This window comes from Bombina bombina, chromosome 1, assembly GCF_027579735.1.
Source record: "Bombina bombina isolate aBomBom1 chromosome 1, aBomBom1.pri, whole genome shotgun sequence".
NCBI lineage: Eukaryota > Metazoa > Chordata > Amphibia > Anura > Bombinatoridae > Bombina > Bombina bombina.
This window is the reverse complement of record NC_069499.1, coordinates 1,549,263,573-1,549,280,393: the sequence shown is the minus strand read 5'-3', so window position 1 is coordinate 1,549,280,393 and position 16,821 is coordinate 1,549,263,573. Positions and strand designations below refer to the sequence as shown.

General features: G+C 40.0%; 1 protein-coding gene across 2 annotated transcripts in view; it reads right to left on the bottom strand.

Moving 5' to 3' along the window:
* Positions 1-1,998: 1,998 nt before the first annotated feature.
* Positions 1,999-16,821, bottom strand: part of MRPS7 (mitochondrial ribosomal protein S7) — a 50,940-nt gene continuing 36,117 nt past the window's right edge. For both annotated transcript variants that reach the window (XM_053708927.1, XM_053708930.1), the window contains exons 4-5: positions 2,616-2,783; positions 1,999-2,541 (exon numbers count right to left, since the gene is read on the bottom strand). In XM_053708927.1, the coding sequence (XP_053564902.1) occupies positions 2,320-2,541; positions 2,616-2,783 (390 nt within the window). In that variant the 3' untranslated portion in view covers positions 1,999-2,319. The remainder of the gene's footprint in view (positions 2,542-2,615; positions 2,784-16,821) is intronic.

Genomic DNA, 16,821 nt, shown 5'->3' with positions numbered 1-16,821 from the left:
AGTCCTTTCTGGGGTCGACCATAGGAAATAATTTCTTAAATATAGGGGGGGGAACAAAAGGTATGCCGGGCTTTTCCCACTCCTTATTTACTATGTCCGCCACCCGCTTGGGTATAGGAAAAGCGTCGGGGTGCACCGGAACCTCTAGGAACTTGTCCATCTTGCATAATTTCTCTGGAATGACCAAGTTGTCACAATCATCCAGAGTAGATAACACCTCCTTAAGCAGTGTGCGGAGATGTTCTAATTTAAATTTAAATGTCACAACATCAGGTTCAGCTTGTTGAGAAATCTTTCCTGAATCTGAAATTTCTCCATCTGACAAAACCTCCCTCATGGCCCCTTCAGATTGGTGTGAGGGTATGACAGAACAATTATCAACAGCGCCCTCCTGCTCTTCAGTGTTTAAAACAGAGCAATCGCGCTTTCTCTGATAAGTAGGCATTTTGGATAAAATATTTGCTATGGAGTTATCCATTACAGCCGTTAATTGTTGCATGGTAATAAGCATTGGCGCACTAGATGTACTAGGGGCCTCCTGCATGGGCAAAACTGGTGTAGACACAGTAGGAGATGATGTAGTATCATGTTTACTCCCCTCATCTGAGGAATTATCTTGGGCAATTTCATTATCTGTGGCAGTACTGTCCTTACTTTGTTTGGACGCTATGGCACAATTATCACATAAATTTAAATGGGGAGACACATTGGCTTTCATACATATAGAACATAGCTTATCTGAAGGTACAGACATGTTAAACAGGCTTAAACTTGTCAACAAAGCACAAAAAACGTTTTAAAACAAAACCGTTACTGTCTCTTTAAATTTTAAACAGAAAACACTTTATTACTGAATATGTGAAAAAGTATGAAGGAATTGTTCAAAAATTACCAAAATTTCACCACAGTGTCTTAAAGCATTAAAAGTATTGCACACCAAATTTCAGAGCTTTAACCCTTAAAATAACGGAACCGGAGCAGTTTATAAATTTAACCCCTATACAGTCCCAGCTATAGTCTTTGCTGAGACCCAACCAAGCCCAGAGGGGAATACGATACCAATTGACGCCTTCTAGAAGCTTTTCCAGCAATTTTTAGATCCTCACACATGCATCTGCATGCCCTGCTCTCAAAAAACAACTGCGCAGTAATGGCTCGAAAATGAGGCTCAGTCTATAACTAGGAAGGCCCCCTGACTGGAAAAGGTGTCTAACACAGTGCCTGCCGTTTAATAAACGTTCCCAAAGTTTATAAATGCAAATAGTCAGCATAAATATGAATAAAATGCCCAAATAAAGCAATCGATTTAGCCCATAAGAATGTCTACCAGTTTTTTAGCCCATAATAAGCCCTTTATTCTGTTTGTTTGACTAAGAAAATGGCTTACCGGTCCCCATGAGGGGAAATGACAGCCTTCCAGCATTACATGGTCTTGTTAGAAATATGGCTAGTCATACCTTAAGCAGAAAAGTCTGCTAACTGTTTCCCCCAACTGAAGTTACTTCATCTCAACAGTCCTATGTGGAAACAGCAACCGATTTTACAGAAATCTTCATCCTTTTCTGTTTCAGAGTAAATAGTACATACCAGCACTATTTTAAAATAACAAACACTTGATAGAAGAATAAAAACTACATTTAAACACCAAAAAACTCTTAACCATCTCCGTGGAGATGTTGCCTGTGCAACGGCAAAGAGAATGACTGTGGTGGGCGGAGCCTAGGAGGGACTATATGGCCAGCTTTGCTGGGACTCTTTGCCATTTCCTGTTGGGGAAGAGAATATCCCACAAGTAAGGATGACGCCGTGGACCGGACACACCAATGTTGGAGAAATTAGTTTAAACTTGTCACAGTCGCAGAATAAATATTAGTGAAGTTTAATATACTGAATTGGCTATAAAACTAAAGTTTACTCTCCATTTTAAAAACCATCAAGCATTACAAAACTTGTCTGTTTATCGATGATTAGATTTTCAAAGATTGTGTAACACAAAGGTTAAGGTGTGTAAAGAATAAGGAGTTTTACTCAGCGAAATGAACAATTTGCAGAAAATGTGTATTTACAGTTCACAGAGGTGTAAAAAATAAAAAAAAAATTTGTGACCTCAACTGCATCTTGAATATTTCTACCAACATCTGGCATTAAAGGGGGTGTTACTCAGAGTTAACAAGATGCTGGCTAAAAAGAGAGAAGTCTGGGGGATTTGTTTTTTTCTTCAAATAATCCAGGGGGGAAAACACTTTTGTTCCATAACCAGCTCAAGAAGAGCTCCCGAGTCCTATAGTTCTGTTGCAGAGGAGGTTCACAGACTGGTTCCTACCACCATCGAAAGTGTGCAAAAGCTCGGTTGGCTTCGGCCATTTTGTGCAGATCATGCTTTTTCTTGACCACCTCTCCTTGACCATGGTACGCCTCCAATAACGCCTGCGACAGCTTCTCATACATCAGAGTCCGACGGTGCTTGTTATCCCGACACTCTGTAATTAACCATTTCATGGACATGAAGCGCCGCCTGTTCTCTGTTAGTGGTGTGGGGACCTGTAGGAAGAAAGGTGAAGATTATTCGCTGTGGTGACTGTTTGAGTCTTTCCCCTTTACTGCTGGGTATATACCTGGTAAGATTTGCCTCCTTTTAAGACATTTGTGAGGCCAATAATAGGCTGGCAGTTACTTAGCGCCTGGTGAAAGATGGTATACGGGTTACACTCAATACTGCTCCTCTCCTCCTCAGATGCTTTGTAATATTTCCCCAACTGGATTCTCTTGATCTCCTCCAAAGTCTACACACAAAAAATAAAATAAACATCAACAAACTGTAAATATCACATTGTGAAATTAAAGTGTTAAAGGGATAGTAAAGTCAAAATTAAACTTTCATGAATCAGAGCATGCAGATCAAACAACTAATTTGTTCTCGATATTCTTTTTTGAAAAGGATACCTAGGTAGGCTCAGAAGCTGTTGATTGGTGGCTGCACATATATGCCTCTTGTTATTGGCTCACCAATGCGTTAAGCTAGATCCCGATAGTGCATTGCTGCTTCTTCAGCAAAGGACACAAATATAATGAAGCAAATTAGATAATATAGGTACACTGAAATCATTGTATGGAGTTTTATGTCCAGAGCTTTACATCAGTATGATATTACAGAGGTAGGATTTGTAAGGCAATAAAGCTATCTGTATGTGCTATAATCTCTATGATACATAAATATATTAAGATAGTGTGCTAAAATAGTAAAGAACGTTTAAAAGGGATATTAGTACCAGACTTTTTTTTTTTTTTTTTTAAATTTATTAAAGCGATATGAAAGTCTACAAAAAAATGTCATAATTCAGATAGGGCATGTAATTTTTTTTTTTTTTACTTTTTCTTTTTATTGAGGTTTAGTATAATAAGTAATACATAAGCAGGGCAAAAAAGACAAAAAAAAAAGAAATAAATAATAAAAAATAAATAAAAAACAAGAAACAAGAAAGAAGAAAAACAATAAATCTGAAACATGGCAATAACATTCTTAATACAATTCACTTAAGTCTATTACATCATAGAAGAAAGAAAATAACTTGACATACCACATTATATAAGTGATAACTCATGTTGTCAAGTTGTGTTACCCATGTTTGTTAACTCATATAATTAATATTACAACTCCTGTTTTCCCTTTTTCCCCTTCCCCTTCCCTTACCCCCTTCTTCCCCCCTTACCTCCACTCCCAGGCAGAGGAGAGGGGAAAAAAAAAAAGGGGGGAAAAGGAGGGGAGGGAGATAGTTTAGAATGTATATTTGATCCATATCCCCCCAGCCCTCACCCCCATCTCCTAAGGGCATGTAATTTTAGACAACTTTCCAATTTACTTTTATCATCAAATTTGCTTTGTTCTCTTTTTATTCTTAGTTGAAAGCTAAACCTAGGTAGGCTCATATGCCAATTTATAAGCCCTTGAATGCCACCTCTTATCTGAATGCATCTGACAGTTTGTCGCAGCTAGAGGGTGTTAGTTCATGTGTGCCATATATAACATTGTGCTCATACCTGTGGCGTTTCTTATGAATCAGCACTGATTGGCTAAAATGCAAGTCTGTTAAAAGAATTGAAATGAGGGGACAGTCTCTGCAGAGACTTAGATACAGGATAATCACAGAGGTAAAAAAAGTATAGTAATACAACCGTGTTGGTTTTGCAAAACTGGGGAATGGGTAATGACATAATTTATGTAAGAACTTACCTGATAAATTCATTTCTTTCATATTGACAAGAGTCCATGAGCTAGTGACGTATGGGATATACAATCCTACCAGGAGGGGCAAAGTTTCCCAAACCTCAAAATGCCTATAAATACACCCCTCACCACACCCACAATTCAGTTTTAACGAATAGCCAAGTAGTGGGGTGATAAAGAAAGGAGTAAAAAGCATCAACAAAATTTGGAAATAATTGTGCTTTATACAAAAAAATTATAACCACCATAAAAAGGGTGGGCCTCATGGACTCTTGCCAATATGAAAGAAATTAATTTATCAGGTAAGTTCTTACATAAATTATGTTTTCTTTCATGTAATTGGCAAGAGTCCATGAGCTAGTGACGTATGGGATATTAATACCCAAGATGTGGAACTCCACACAAGAGTCACTAGAGAGGGAGGGATACAAATAAACAACAGCCAAATGCTGGAAAAATAATCCACAAACCAAAATATAAGTTATTCTCATGAAGAAAAGAAAAACTTAAAACATCAGCAGAAGAATCAAACTGAAACAGCTGCCTGAAGAACTTTTCTACCAAAAACTGCTTAAGAAGAAGCAAAAGCATCAAAACGGTAGAATTTAGTAAATGTATGCAAAGAGGACCAAGTCGCTGCTTTGCAAATCTGATCAACTGAAGCTTCATTCTTAAAAGCCCACAAAGTGGAGACTGATCTAGTAGAATGAGCTGTAATTCTCTGAGGCAGGGCTTGACCCGACTCCAAATAAGCTTGATGAATCAAAAGCTTTAACCAAGAGGCCAAGGAAATAGAGGCCTTCTGACCTTTCCTAGGACCAGAAAATATAACAAATAGACTAGAAGTCTTCCTGAAATCTTTAGTAGCTTCAACATAATATTTCAAAGCTCTCACCACATCCAAAGAATGTAAGGATCTTTCCAAAGGATTCTTAGGATTAGGACACAAGGAAGGGACAACAATTTCTCTACTAATGTTGTTAGAATTCACAACCTTAGGTAAAAATTCAAATGAAGTCCGCAAAACCGCCTTATTCTGATGAAAAATCAGAAAAGGAGATTCACAAGAAAAAGCAGATAGCTCAGAAACTCTTCTGGCAGAAGAGATAGCCAAAAGGAACAACACTTTCCAAGAAAGTAGTTTAATATCCAAAAGAATGCATAGGCTCAAGAGGAGGAGCCTGTAACGCCTTCAAAACCAAATTAAGACTCCAAGGAGGAGAAATTGATTTAATGACAGGCTTAATATGAACTAAAGCCTGTACAAAACAGTGAATATCAGGAAGATTAGCAATCTTTCTGCGAAATAAAACAGAAAGAGCAGAGATTTGTCCCTTCAAGGAACTTGCAGACAAACCCCTATCCAAACCATCCTGGAGAAACTGAAAAATTCTAGGAATTCTAAAAGAATGCCAAAAGAATTTATGAGAAGAACACCATGAAATGTAAGTCTTCCAAACTCGATAATAAATCTTCCTAGAGACAGATTTATGAGCTTGTAACATAGTATTAATTACTGAGTCAGAGAAACCTCTATGACTTAGTACTAAGCGTTCAATTTCCATACCTTCAAATTTAATGATTTGAGATCCTGATGGAAAAACGGACCTTGAGACAGGTCCGGCCTTAACGGAAGTGGCCAAGGTTGGCAACTGGACATCCGAACAAGATCTGCATACCAAAACCTGTGGGGCCATGCTGGAGCCACCAGCAATACAAATGATTGTTCCATGATAATCTTGGAGATCACTCTTGGAAGAAGAACTAGAGGCGGGAAGATATAAGCAGGTTGATAACACCAAGAAAGTGTCAGTGCATCTACTGCTTCCGCCTGAGAATCCCTGGACAGGTATCTGAGAAGTTTCTTGTTTAGATGAGAAGCCATCAGATCTATTTCTGGAAGACCCCACATCTGAACAATCTGAGAAAACACATCCGGATGGAGAGACCACTCTCCTGGATGTAAAGTCTGACGGCTGAGATAATCCGCCTCCTAATTGTCTACACCTGGGATATGAACCGCAGAAATTAGACAGGAGCTGGATTCCGCCCAAACAAGTATCCGAGATACTTCTTTCATAGCTTGGGGACTGTGAGTCCCAGCCTGATGATTGACATATGCCACCGTTGTGATATTGTCTGTCTGAAAACAAATAAACGGTTCTCTCTTCAACAGAGGCCAAAACTGAAGAGCTCTGAAAATTGCACAAAGTTCTAAAATATTGATTGGTAATCTCGCCTCTTGAGATTTTCAAACCCCTTGTGCTGTTAGAGCTCCCCAGACAGCTCCCCAACCTGAAAGACTTGCATCTGTTGTGATCACAGTCCAGGTTCGCCGAACAAAAGAGGCCCCTTGAACTAAACGCTGGTGATTTAACCACCACGTCAGAGAGGGTCGAACATTGGGATTTAAGGATATTAATTGTGATATCTTTGTATAATCCCGGCACCTTTTATTCAGCATGCAAAGATGGAGAGGTCTCATGTGAAAACGAGCAAAAGGAATCGCGTCCTATGCTGCAGTCATGAGGCCTAAAACTTCCATGCACATAGCCACTGAAGGGAATGACTGAGACTGAAGGTGCCGACATGCTGCAACCAATTTCAAACGTCTCTTGTCTGTTAGAGACAGAGTCATGGACACTGAATCTATCTGGAAACCTAAAAAGGTGACCCTTGTCTGAGGAATCAAAAAACATTTTGGTAAATTGATCCTCCAACCATGTTTTCGAAGAAACAACACTAGTTGATTCGTGTGAGATTCTGCAGAACGTAAAGACTGAGCTAGTACCAAGATATCGTCCAAATAAGGAAACACTGCAATACCCTGTTCTCTGATTACAGAGAGTAGGGCACCCAGAACCTTTGAAAAGATTCTTGGAGCTGTTGCTAGGCCAAATGGAAGAGCAACAAATTGGTAATGCGTGTCTAGAAAAGAGAATCTCAGGAACTGATAATGTTCTGGATGAATCGGAATATGAAGGTAAGCATCCTGCAAGTCCATTGTAGACATATAATGTCCTTGCTGAAGAAAAGGCAGAATAGTCCTTATAGTCACCATCTTGAAAGTTGGTACTCTTACATAACGATTCAAAATTTTCAGATCCAGAACTGGTCTGAATGAATTTTCTTTCTTTGGGACAATGAATAGATTTGAATAAAAAACCCCAGACCTTGTTCCTGAAAAGGAACCGGCATGATTACCCCAGAAACCTCCAGATCTGAAACACACTTCAGGAAAGCCTCAGCTTTTACTGGATTTGCTGGGATGCGTGAGAGAAAAAAATCTTCTCACAGGAGGTCTTACTCTGAATCCTATTCAGTAGGATGCTCTGAATCCATTGATTTTGGACTGAATTTGCCCAATCATCCTTAAAAAACCTTAATCTGCCCCCTACCAGCTGAGCTGGAATGAGGGTCGTACCTTCATGCGGACTTGGGGGCTGGTTTAGAGGCTGACTATGGTTTCTTAAAAGGCTTGGATTTATTCCAATTTGAGGAAGGCTTCCAATTGGAAACAGATTCCTTGGGGGAAGGATTAGGTTTTTGTTCCTTATTTTGACGAAAAGAACGAAAACGATTAGAAGCCCTAGATTTACCCTTAGGTTTTTTTATCCTCAAGGCAAAAAAACTCCCTTCCCCCCAGTAACAGTTGAAATAATAGAATCCAACTGAGAACCAAATAAATTATTACTTTGGAAAGAAAGAGATAGTAATCTAGACTTAGATGTCATATCAGCATTCCAAGATTTAAGCCACAAAGCTCGTCTAGCTAAAATAGCTAAAGACATGGATCTAACATCAATTTTGATAATATCAAAAATAGCATCACAAATAAAATGATTAGCATGTTGTAGTAAACGAACAATGCTATATAAGTCAGAATCCAATTCTTGTTGCGTTAAATTCTCCAACCAAAAAGTTGAAGCAGCTGCAACATCAGCCAAAGTAATTGCAGTCCTAACAAGATGACATGAATATAAATAGGCTTTCCTTAGATAAGATTCAAGCTTCCTATCTAAAGGATCTTTAAAGGAAGTACTATCTTCCATAGGAATAGTGGTTCATTTAGCAAGAGTAGAAATAGCCCCATCAACTTTGGGGATCTTTTCCCAAAACTCTATTGAAATTGCTGGTAAAGGATACAATTTTTTAAACCTTGCAGAAGGATTAAGAGGAGTACCCGGATTATTCCATTCCTTAGAAATCATATCAGAAATAGCATCAGGAATAGGAAAAACCTCTGGAGTAACCACAGGAGGTTTAAAAACAGAACTTAAACGTTTACTGGTTTTAAAGGGACAGTCTACACCAGCATTTTTATTGTTTTAAAAGATAGATAATCCCTTTATTACCCATTCCCCAGTTTTGCAAAACCAACACAGTTATATTAATATACTTTTAACCTCTGTGATTATCTTGTATCTAAGCCTCTGCAAACTTCCCCTTTATTTCAGTTCATTTGACATACTTGCAGTTCAGCCAATCAGTGTCTGCTCCCAGATAACTTCACGTGCACGAGCACAATGTTATCTATATGAAATACGTGAACTAACACCCTCAAGTGGTGAAAAACTGTTAAAATGCATTCTGAAAAGAGGTGGCCTACAAAGTCTAAGAAATTAGCATATGAACCTCCTAGGTTAAGCTTTCAACTAAGAATACCAAGAGGACAAAGCAAAATTGGTGATTAAAGTAAATTGGAAAATTGTTTAAAATTAGATGCTCTATCTGAATCATGAAAGTTTATTTTGGCCTAGACTGTCCCTTTAATATCAAGAGGACTAGCTTCCTCAATATCCAAAGTAATTAACACTTCTTTTAACAAAGAACGCATATACTCCATTTTAAATAAATAACAGAATTTATGCTTACCTGATAAATTACTTTCTCCAACGGTGTGTCCGGTCCACGGCGTCATCCTTACTTGTGGGATATTCTCTTCCCCAACAGGAAATGGCAAAGAGCCCAGCAAAGCTGGTCACATGATCCCTCCTAGGCTCCGCCTACCCCAGTCATTCGACCGACGTACAGGAGGAAATATGCATAGGAGAAACCATATGATACCGTGGTGACTGTAGTTAGAGAAAATAATTCATCAGACCTGATTAAAAAAACCAGGGCGGGCCGTGGACCGGACACACCGTTGGAGAAAGTAATTTATCAGGTAAGCATAAATTCTGTTTTCTCCAACATAGGTGTGTCCGGTCCACGGCGTCATCCTTACTTGTGGGAACCAATACCAAAGCTTTAGGACACGGATGAAGGGAGGGAGCAAATCAGTTCACCTAAATGGAAGGCACCACGGCTTGCAAAACCTCTCTCCCAAAAATAGCCTCCGAAGAAGCAAAAGTATCAAATTTGTAAAATTTGGCAAAAGTGTGCAGTGAAGACCAAGTCGCTGCCTTACATATCTGGTCAACAGAAGCCTCGTTCTTGAAGGCCCATGTGGAAGCCACAGCCCTAGTAGAATGAGCTGTGATTCTTTCAGGAGGCAGCCGTCCGGCAGTCTCATAAGCCAATCGGATAATGCTTTTAAGCCAAAAAGAAAGAGAGGTAGAAGTTGCCTTTTGACCTCTCCTTTTACCAGAATAAACAACAAACAAAGAAGATGTTTGTCTGAAATCTTTAGTGGCCTCTAAATAGAATTTTAGAGCACGGACTACGTCCAAATTGTGTAACAAACGTTCCTTCTTTGAAACTGGATTCGGACACAAAGAAGGTACAACTATCTCCTGGTTAATATTCTTGTTGGAAACAACTTTCGGAAGAAAACCAGGCTTAGTACGCAAAACCACCTTATCTGCATGGAACACCAGATAGGGCGGAGAACACTGCAGAGCAGATAACTCAGAAACTCTTCTAGCAGAAGAAATTGCAACCAAAAACAAAACTTTCCAAGATAATAACTTAATATCTACGGAATGTAAGGGTTCAAACGGAACCCCTTGAAGAACTGAAAGAACTAGATTAAGACTCCAGGGAGGAGTCAAAGGTCTGTAAACAGGCTTGATTCTAACCAGAGCCTGAACAAACGCTTGAACGTCTGGCACAGCTGCCAGCCTTTTGTGAAGTAAAACAGATAACGCAGAGATCTGTCCCTTCAGAGAACTTGCAGATAATCCTTTCTCCAAACCTTCTTGTAGAAAGGATAGAATCTTAGGAATTTTTATCTTGTTCCATGGGAATCCTTTAGATTCACACCAACAGATATATTTTTTCCATATCTTATGGTAAATTTTTCTAGTTACAGGCTTTCTAGCCTGAATCAGAGTATCTATTACAGAATCTGAAAACCCACGCTTTGATAAAATCAAGCGTTCAATCTCCAAGCAGTCAGTTGGAGGGAAACCAGATTCGGATGTTCGAATGGACCTTGAACAAGAAGGTCCTGTCTCAAAGGTAGCTTCCATGGTGGAGCCGATGACATATTCACCAGGTCTGCATACCAAGTCCTGCGTGGCCACGCAGGAGCTATCAAGATCACCGAAGCCCTCTCCTGATTGATCCTGGCTACCAGCCTGGGAATGAGAGGAAACGGTGGGAATACATAAGCTAGGTTGAAGGTCCAAGGTGCTACTAGTGCATCTACTAGAGTCGCCTTGGGATCCCTGGATCTGGACCCGTAGCAAGGAACCTTGAAGTTCTGACGAGACGCCATCAGATCCATGTCTGGAATGCCCCATAATCGAGTTATTTGGGCAAAGATTTCCGGATGGAGTTCCCACTCCCCCGGATGGAATGTCTGACGACTCAGAAAATCCGCTTCCCAATTTTCCACTCCTGGGATGTGGATTGCAGACAAGTGGCAGGAGTGATCCTCCGCCCATTGAATTATCTTGGTCACTTCCTCCATCGCCAGGGAACTCCTTGTTCCCCCCTGATGGTTGATATATGCAACTGTCGTCATGTTGTCTGATTGAAACCTTATGAATTTGGCCTTTGCTAGATGAGGCCAAGCTTTGAGAGCATTGAATATCGCTCTCAGTTCGAGAATGTTTATCGGGAGAAGAGATTCTTCCCGAGACCATAGACCCTGAGCTTTCAGGGGTTCCCAGACCGCACCCCAGCCCACCAGACTGGCGTCGGTCGTGACGATGACCCACTCTGGTCTGTGGAAGCTCATTCCCTGTGACAGGTTGTCCAGGATCAGCCACCAACGGAGTGAATCTCTGGTCCTTTGATCTACTTGAATCGTCGGAGACAAGTCTGTATAATCCCCATTCCACTGTCTGAGCATGCACAGTTGTAATGGTCTTAGATGAATTCATGCAAAAGGAACTATGTCCATTGCTGCAACCATCAATCCTATTACTTCCATGCACTGCGCTATGGAAGGACGAAGAACAGAATGAAGTACTTGACAAGAGCTTAGAAGTTTTGATTTTCTGACCTCTGTCAGAAAAATCCTCATTTCTAAGGAGTCTATTATTGTTCCCAAGAAGGGAACTCTTGTTGACGGGGAAAGAGAACTTTTTTCTATGTTCACTTTCCATCCGTGAGATCTGAGAAAGGCTAGGACGATGTCCGTATGAGCCTTTGCTTTTGACAGAGACGACGCTTGAATCAGGATGTCGTCCAAGTACGGTACTACTGCAATGCCCCTTGGTCTTAGAACCGCTAGAAGGGACCCTAGTACCTTTGTGAAAATTCTCGGAGCAGTGGCTAATCCGAATGGAAGTGCCACAAACTGGTAATGCTTGTCCAGAAAAGCGAACCTTAGGAACTGATGATGTTCCTTGTGGATAGGAATATGTAGGTACGCATCTTTTAAATCCACCGTGGTCATAAATTGACCTTCCTGGATGGTAGGAAGGATCGTTCGAATGGTTTCCATTTTGAACGATGGAACCCTGAGAAATTTGTTTAGGATCTTGAGATCTAAAATTGGTCCGAATGTTCCCTCTTTTTTGGGAACTATGAACAGGTTGGAGTAAAACCCCATCCCTTGTTCTCCTATTGGAACTGGATGAATTACTCCCATCTTTAACAGGTCTTCTACACAATGTAAGAATGCCTGTCTTTTTATTTGGTTTGAAGATAATTGAGACCTGTGGAACCTTCCCCTTGGGGGTAGTTCCTTGAATTCTAGGAGATAACCTTGAGAAACTATTTCTAGTGCCCAAGGATCCTGAACATCTCTTGCCCAGGCCTGAGCAAAGAGAGAAAGTCTGCCCCCCACCAGATCCGGTCCCGGATTGGGGGCCATCCCTTCATGCTGTTTTGGTAGCAGTGGCAGGCTTCTTGGCCTGCTTACCCTTGTTCCAGCCTTGCATCGGTCTCCAGGCTGGTTTGGGTTGAGAAGTATTACCCTCTTGCTTAGAGGATGTAGAAGTAGAGGCTGGTCCGTTTCTGCGAAAGGGACGAAAATTAGGCTTATTTCTAGCCTTAAAAGACCTATCCTGAGGAAGGGCGTGGCCCTTTCCCCGGGTGATGTCTGAAATAATCTCTTTCAAATCAGGAACAAACAGTGTTTTACCCTTGAAAGGGATGTTAAGCAATTTTGTCTTGGAAGACACATCCGCTGACCAAGACTTTAGCCAAAGCGCTCTGCGCGCCACGATAGCAAACCCTGAATTTTTCGCCGCTAATCTAGCTAATTACAAAGCGGCATCTAGAATAAAAGAGTTAGCCAATTTAAGTGCTTGAACTCTGTCCATAACCTCCTCATACGAAGATTCTTTATTGAGCGACTTTTCTAGTTCTTCGAACCAGAAACACGCTGCCGTAGTGACAGGAACAATGCATGAAATTGGTTGTAGAAGGTAACCTTGCTGAACAAACATCTTTTTAAGCAAACCCTCTAATTTTTTATCCATAGGATCTTTGAAAGCACAACTATCTTCTATGGGAATAGTAGTGCGTTTGTTTAGAGTAGAGACCGCCCCCTCGACCTTAGGGACTGTCTGCCATAAGTCCTTTCTGGGGTCGACTATAGGAAATAATTTCTTAAATATAGGGGGAGGAACAAAAGGTATGCCGGGCCTTTCCCATTCCTTATTTACTATGTCCGCCACCCGCTTGGGTATAGGAAAAGCATCGGGGGGCACCGGAACCTCTAGGAACTTGTCCATCTTACATAATTTCTCTGGAATGACCAAATTGTCACAATCATCCAGAGTAGATAATACCTCCTTAAGCAGTGCGCGGAGATGTTCTAATTTAAATTTAAATGTTACAACATCAGGTTCAGCTTGTTGAGAAATTTTTCCTGAATCTGAAATTTCTCCCTCAGACAAAACCTCCCTCCTGGCCCCTTTAGATTGGTGTGAGGGTATGTCAGAAACGTTATCATCAGCGTCCTCTTGCTCTTCAGTGTTTAAAACAGAGCAATCGTGCTTTCTCTGATAAGTAGGCATTTTAGATAAAATATTTGCAATAGAATTATCCATAACAGCCGTTAATTGTTGCATGGTAATAAGTATTGGCGCACTAGATGTACTAGGGGCCTCTTGTGTGGGCAAAACTGGTGTAGACACAGAAGGGGATGATGCAGTACCATGCTTACTCCCCTCATCTGAAGAATCATCTTGGGCAATATTATTATCTGTGGCATCATTGTCCCTACTTTGTTTGGACACTATGTCACAATTATCACATATATTTAAATGGGGAGACACATTGGCTTTCATACATATAGAACATCGCTTATCTGATGGTTCAGACATGTTAAACAGGCTTAAACTTGTCAACAAAGCACAAAAAACGTTTTAAAATAAAACCGTTACTGTCACTTTAAATTTTAAACAGAACACACTTTATTACTGAATATGCGAAAAAATCATGAAGCAATTGTTCAAAATTCACCAAAATTTCACCACAGTGTCTTAAAGCCTTAAAAGTATTGCACACCAAATTTGAACCGGAGCCGTTTTTACATTTAACCCCTATACAGTCCCAGGTATCTGCTTTGCTGAGACCCAACCAAGCCCAGAGGGGAATACGATACCAAATGACGCCTTCTATAAGCTTTTTCAGTGGTTCTTAGCTCCTCACACATGCATCTGCATGCCTTGCTTTCCAAAAACAACTGCGCATTAGTGGCGTGAAAATGAGGCTCTGCCTATGACTAGAGAAGGCCCCCATCTGAAAAAGGTGTCCATACAGTGCCTGCCGTTTTTTAACAAAAATCCCCAAGATTATAATAACTATAAAGAGTTATAAACTGCCAAATATGCTTAGCAAAGTAATCGTTTTAGCCCAGAAAAATGTCTACAAGTTTTTTAAGCCCTTAGAAAGCCCTTTATTCTTTTACTTAATCTAAGAAAATGGCTTACCGGTCCCCATAGGGAAAATGACAGCCTTCCAGCATTACAAAGTCTTGTTAGAAATGTGGCCAGTCATACCTCAGGCAGAAAAGTCTGCCAACTGCTTCCCCCAACTGAAGTTACTTTATCTCAACAGTCCTGTGTGGAAACAGCAATCGATTTTAGTAACGTTTGCTAAAATCATCTTCCTCTTACAAACAGAAATCTTCTTCTCTTTTCTGTTTCAGAGTAAATAGTACATACCAGCACTATTTTAAAATAACAAACACTTGATTGAAGAATAAAAACTACATTTAAACACCAAAAAACTCTTAGCCATCTCCGTGGAGATGTTGCCTGTGCAACGGCAAAGAGAATGACTGGGGTAGGCGGAGCCTAGGAGGGATCATGTGACCAGCTTTGCTGGGCTCTTTGCCATTTCCTGTTGGGGAAGAGAATATCCCACAAGTAAGGATGACGCCGTGGACCGGACACACCTATGTTGGAGAAATTATCGCGCCAAGAATGACGCAATAAAGTGTAGCATTTGATGTACCCATGAGCCTATGTTAGCCCGCAATTTGAAACAAAGTAGTCAATTGAAAAAAGGACTAAACCCCAGGTAAGATAAATATTTCTTAATATTAACTTTCCCCAAATATGAAACGGACGATTTCCAAAAGGAAATACATGAACCTGACTCATGGCAAATATAAGTACAATACATATATTTAGAACTTTATATAAATGCATAAAGTGCCAAACCATAGCTGAGGTGTCTTAAGTAATAAAAAACATACTTACCAAAAGACACCCATCCACATATAGCATATAGCCAAACCAGTACTGAAACAGTTATCAGTAGAGGTAATGGTATATGAGAGTATATCGTTGATCTGAAAAGGGAGGTAGGAGATGAATCTCTACGTCCGATAACAGAGAACCTATGAAATAGACCCCCATTAGGAAAATTATTGCATTCAATAGGTGATACTCCCTTCACGTCCCTCTGACATTCACTGTACTCTGAGAGGAATCGGTCTTCAAAATGCTGAGAAGCGCATGTCAACATAGAAATCTTAGCACAAACTTACTTCACCACCTCCATAGGAGGCAAAGTTTGTAAATCTAAATTGTGGGTGTGGTGAGGGGTGTATTTATAGGCATTTTGAGGTTTGAGAAACTTTGCCCCTCCTGGTAGGATTGTATATCCCATATGTCGCTAGCTCATGGACTCTTGCCAATTACATGAAAGAAAAAGGGATTCTTTTTAAACAAAAAATTCTTGAGTAGACTGTCCCTTGAATTTTTACACATGCTCTTTAGGAAAGTGTGCCTATAACAAAAAAGGTGGGTTTAGTATCCCTTTAAAAGGACAGTCTAGTATAAATTAAACTTTCATTATTCAGATAGGACTTTTAAATTTTAATCAACTTTCCAACTTACTTTTATCATCAAATTTGCTTTTTACTCTTGGTATTCTTAGTTTAAACTAAACCTAGGTAGGCTCATATGCTAATTTCTAAGCCTTTGAGGGCTGCCTCTTATCACAGGCTTTTTAAATCTCTTTTCAAAACAAAGAGACAGAAAGTACACGTGGGCCATATAGATAACAATGTGTTCAGGCACAGGGGGTTATTTAAGATTTAGCACAATACAATGCTAAATTTAAGACAATAGATAATAAACAGTCACAGTCATGTGATCAGGGGGCTGGAAGACTGTTCCTAGATACAAGGTAATCACAAAGGTAAAAAGTATATTAATATAACTGTGTTGGTTATGCAAAACTGGGGAATGGGTAATAAAGGGATTATCTATCTTTTAAAACAATAACAATTCTATGGTAGACTGTCCCTTTAACTCTACCTTCTTTTCCACTTTCACTTTTCCTCTCCAATTTCTCTCTCTACCCTCTCAGCACTAATGGGGTCCCTACAGTCCTAGAGGATCTTGTCGCCTATCTCTGTGCCGGCTTTGGTTGGATTGCTGAACTTTGCTAATCTGGCATCCTGATTTTCTGGAGTGACTACGGTCTCGGTGTGGTAAGACTCCTCAGCCTGAGTTATAGAGGTGTGAGGAAGTTTTTGACTAAAATAAAATCTTTTTTCCTTTTTGTATGTTAAGAGGTGTGTGCTTTATTTTTACCGTACTGGTGTTAAATAATTCTCATATTTTATATATTTTAAAATGGATTCAGACCATAGTTCATCCATTACTTATGACAAATGTTTGCTTTGTCTGGAGGCTCAGGTTGTACCTCCTGTGGAATTTTGTTCCACTTGCTCATCTAAGACCTTAAAATTTAAAGACAAATTACTCCTTTCTGAGCCTTATGTCTCTCAGGAT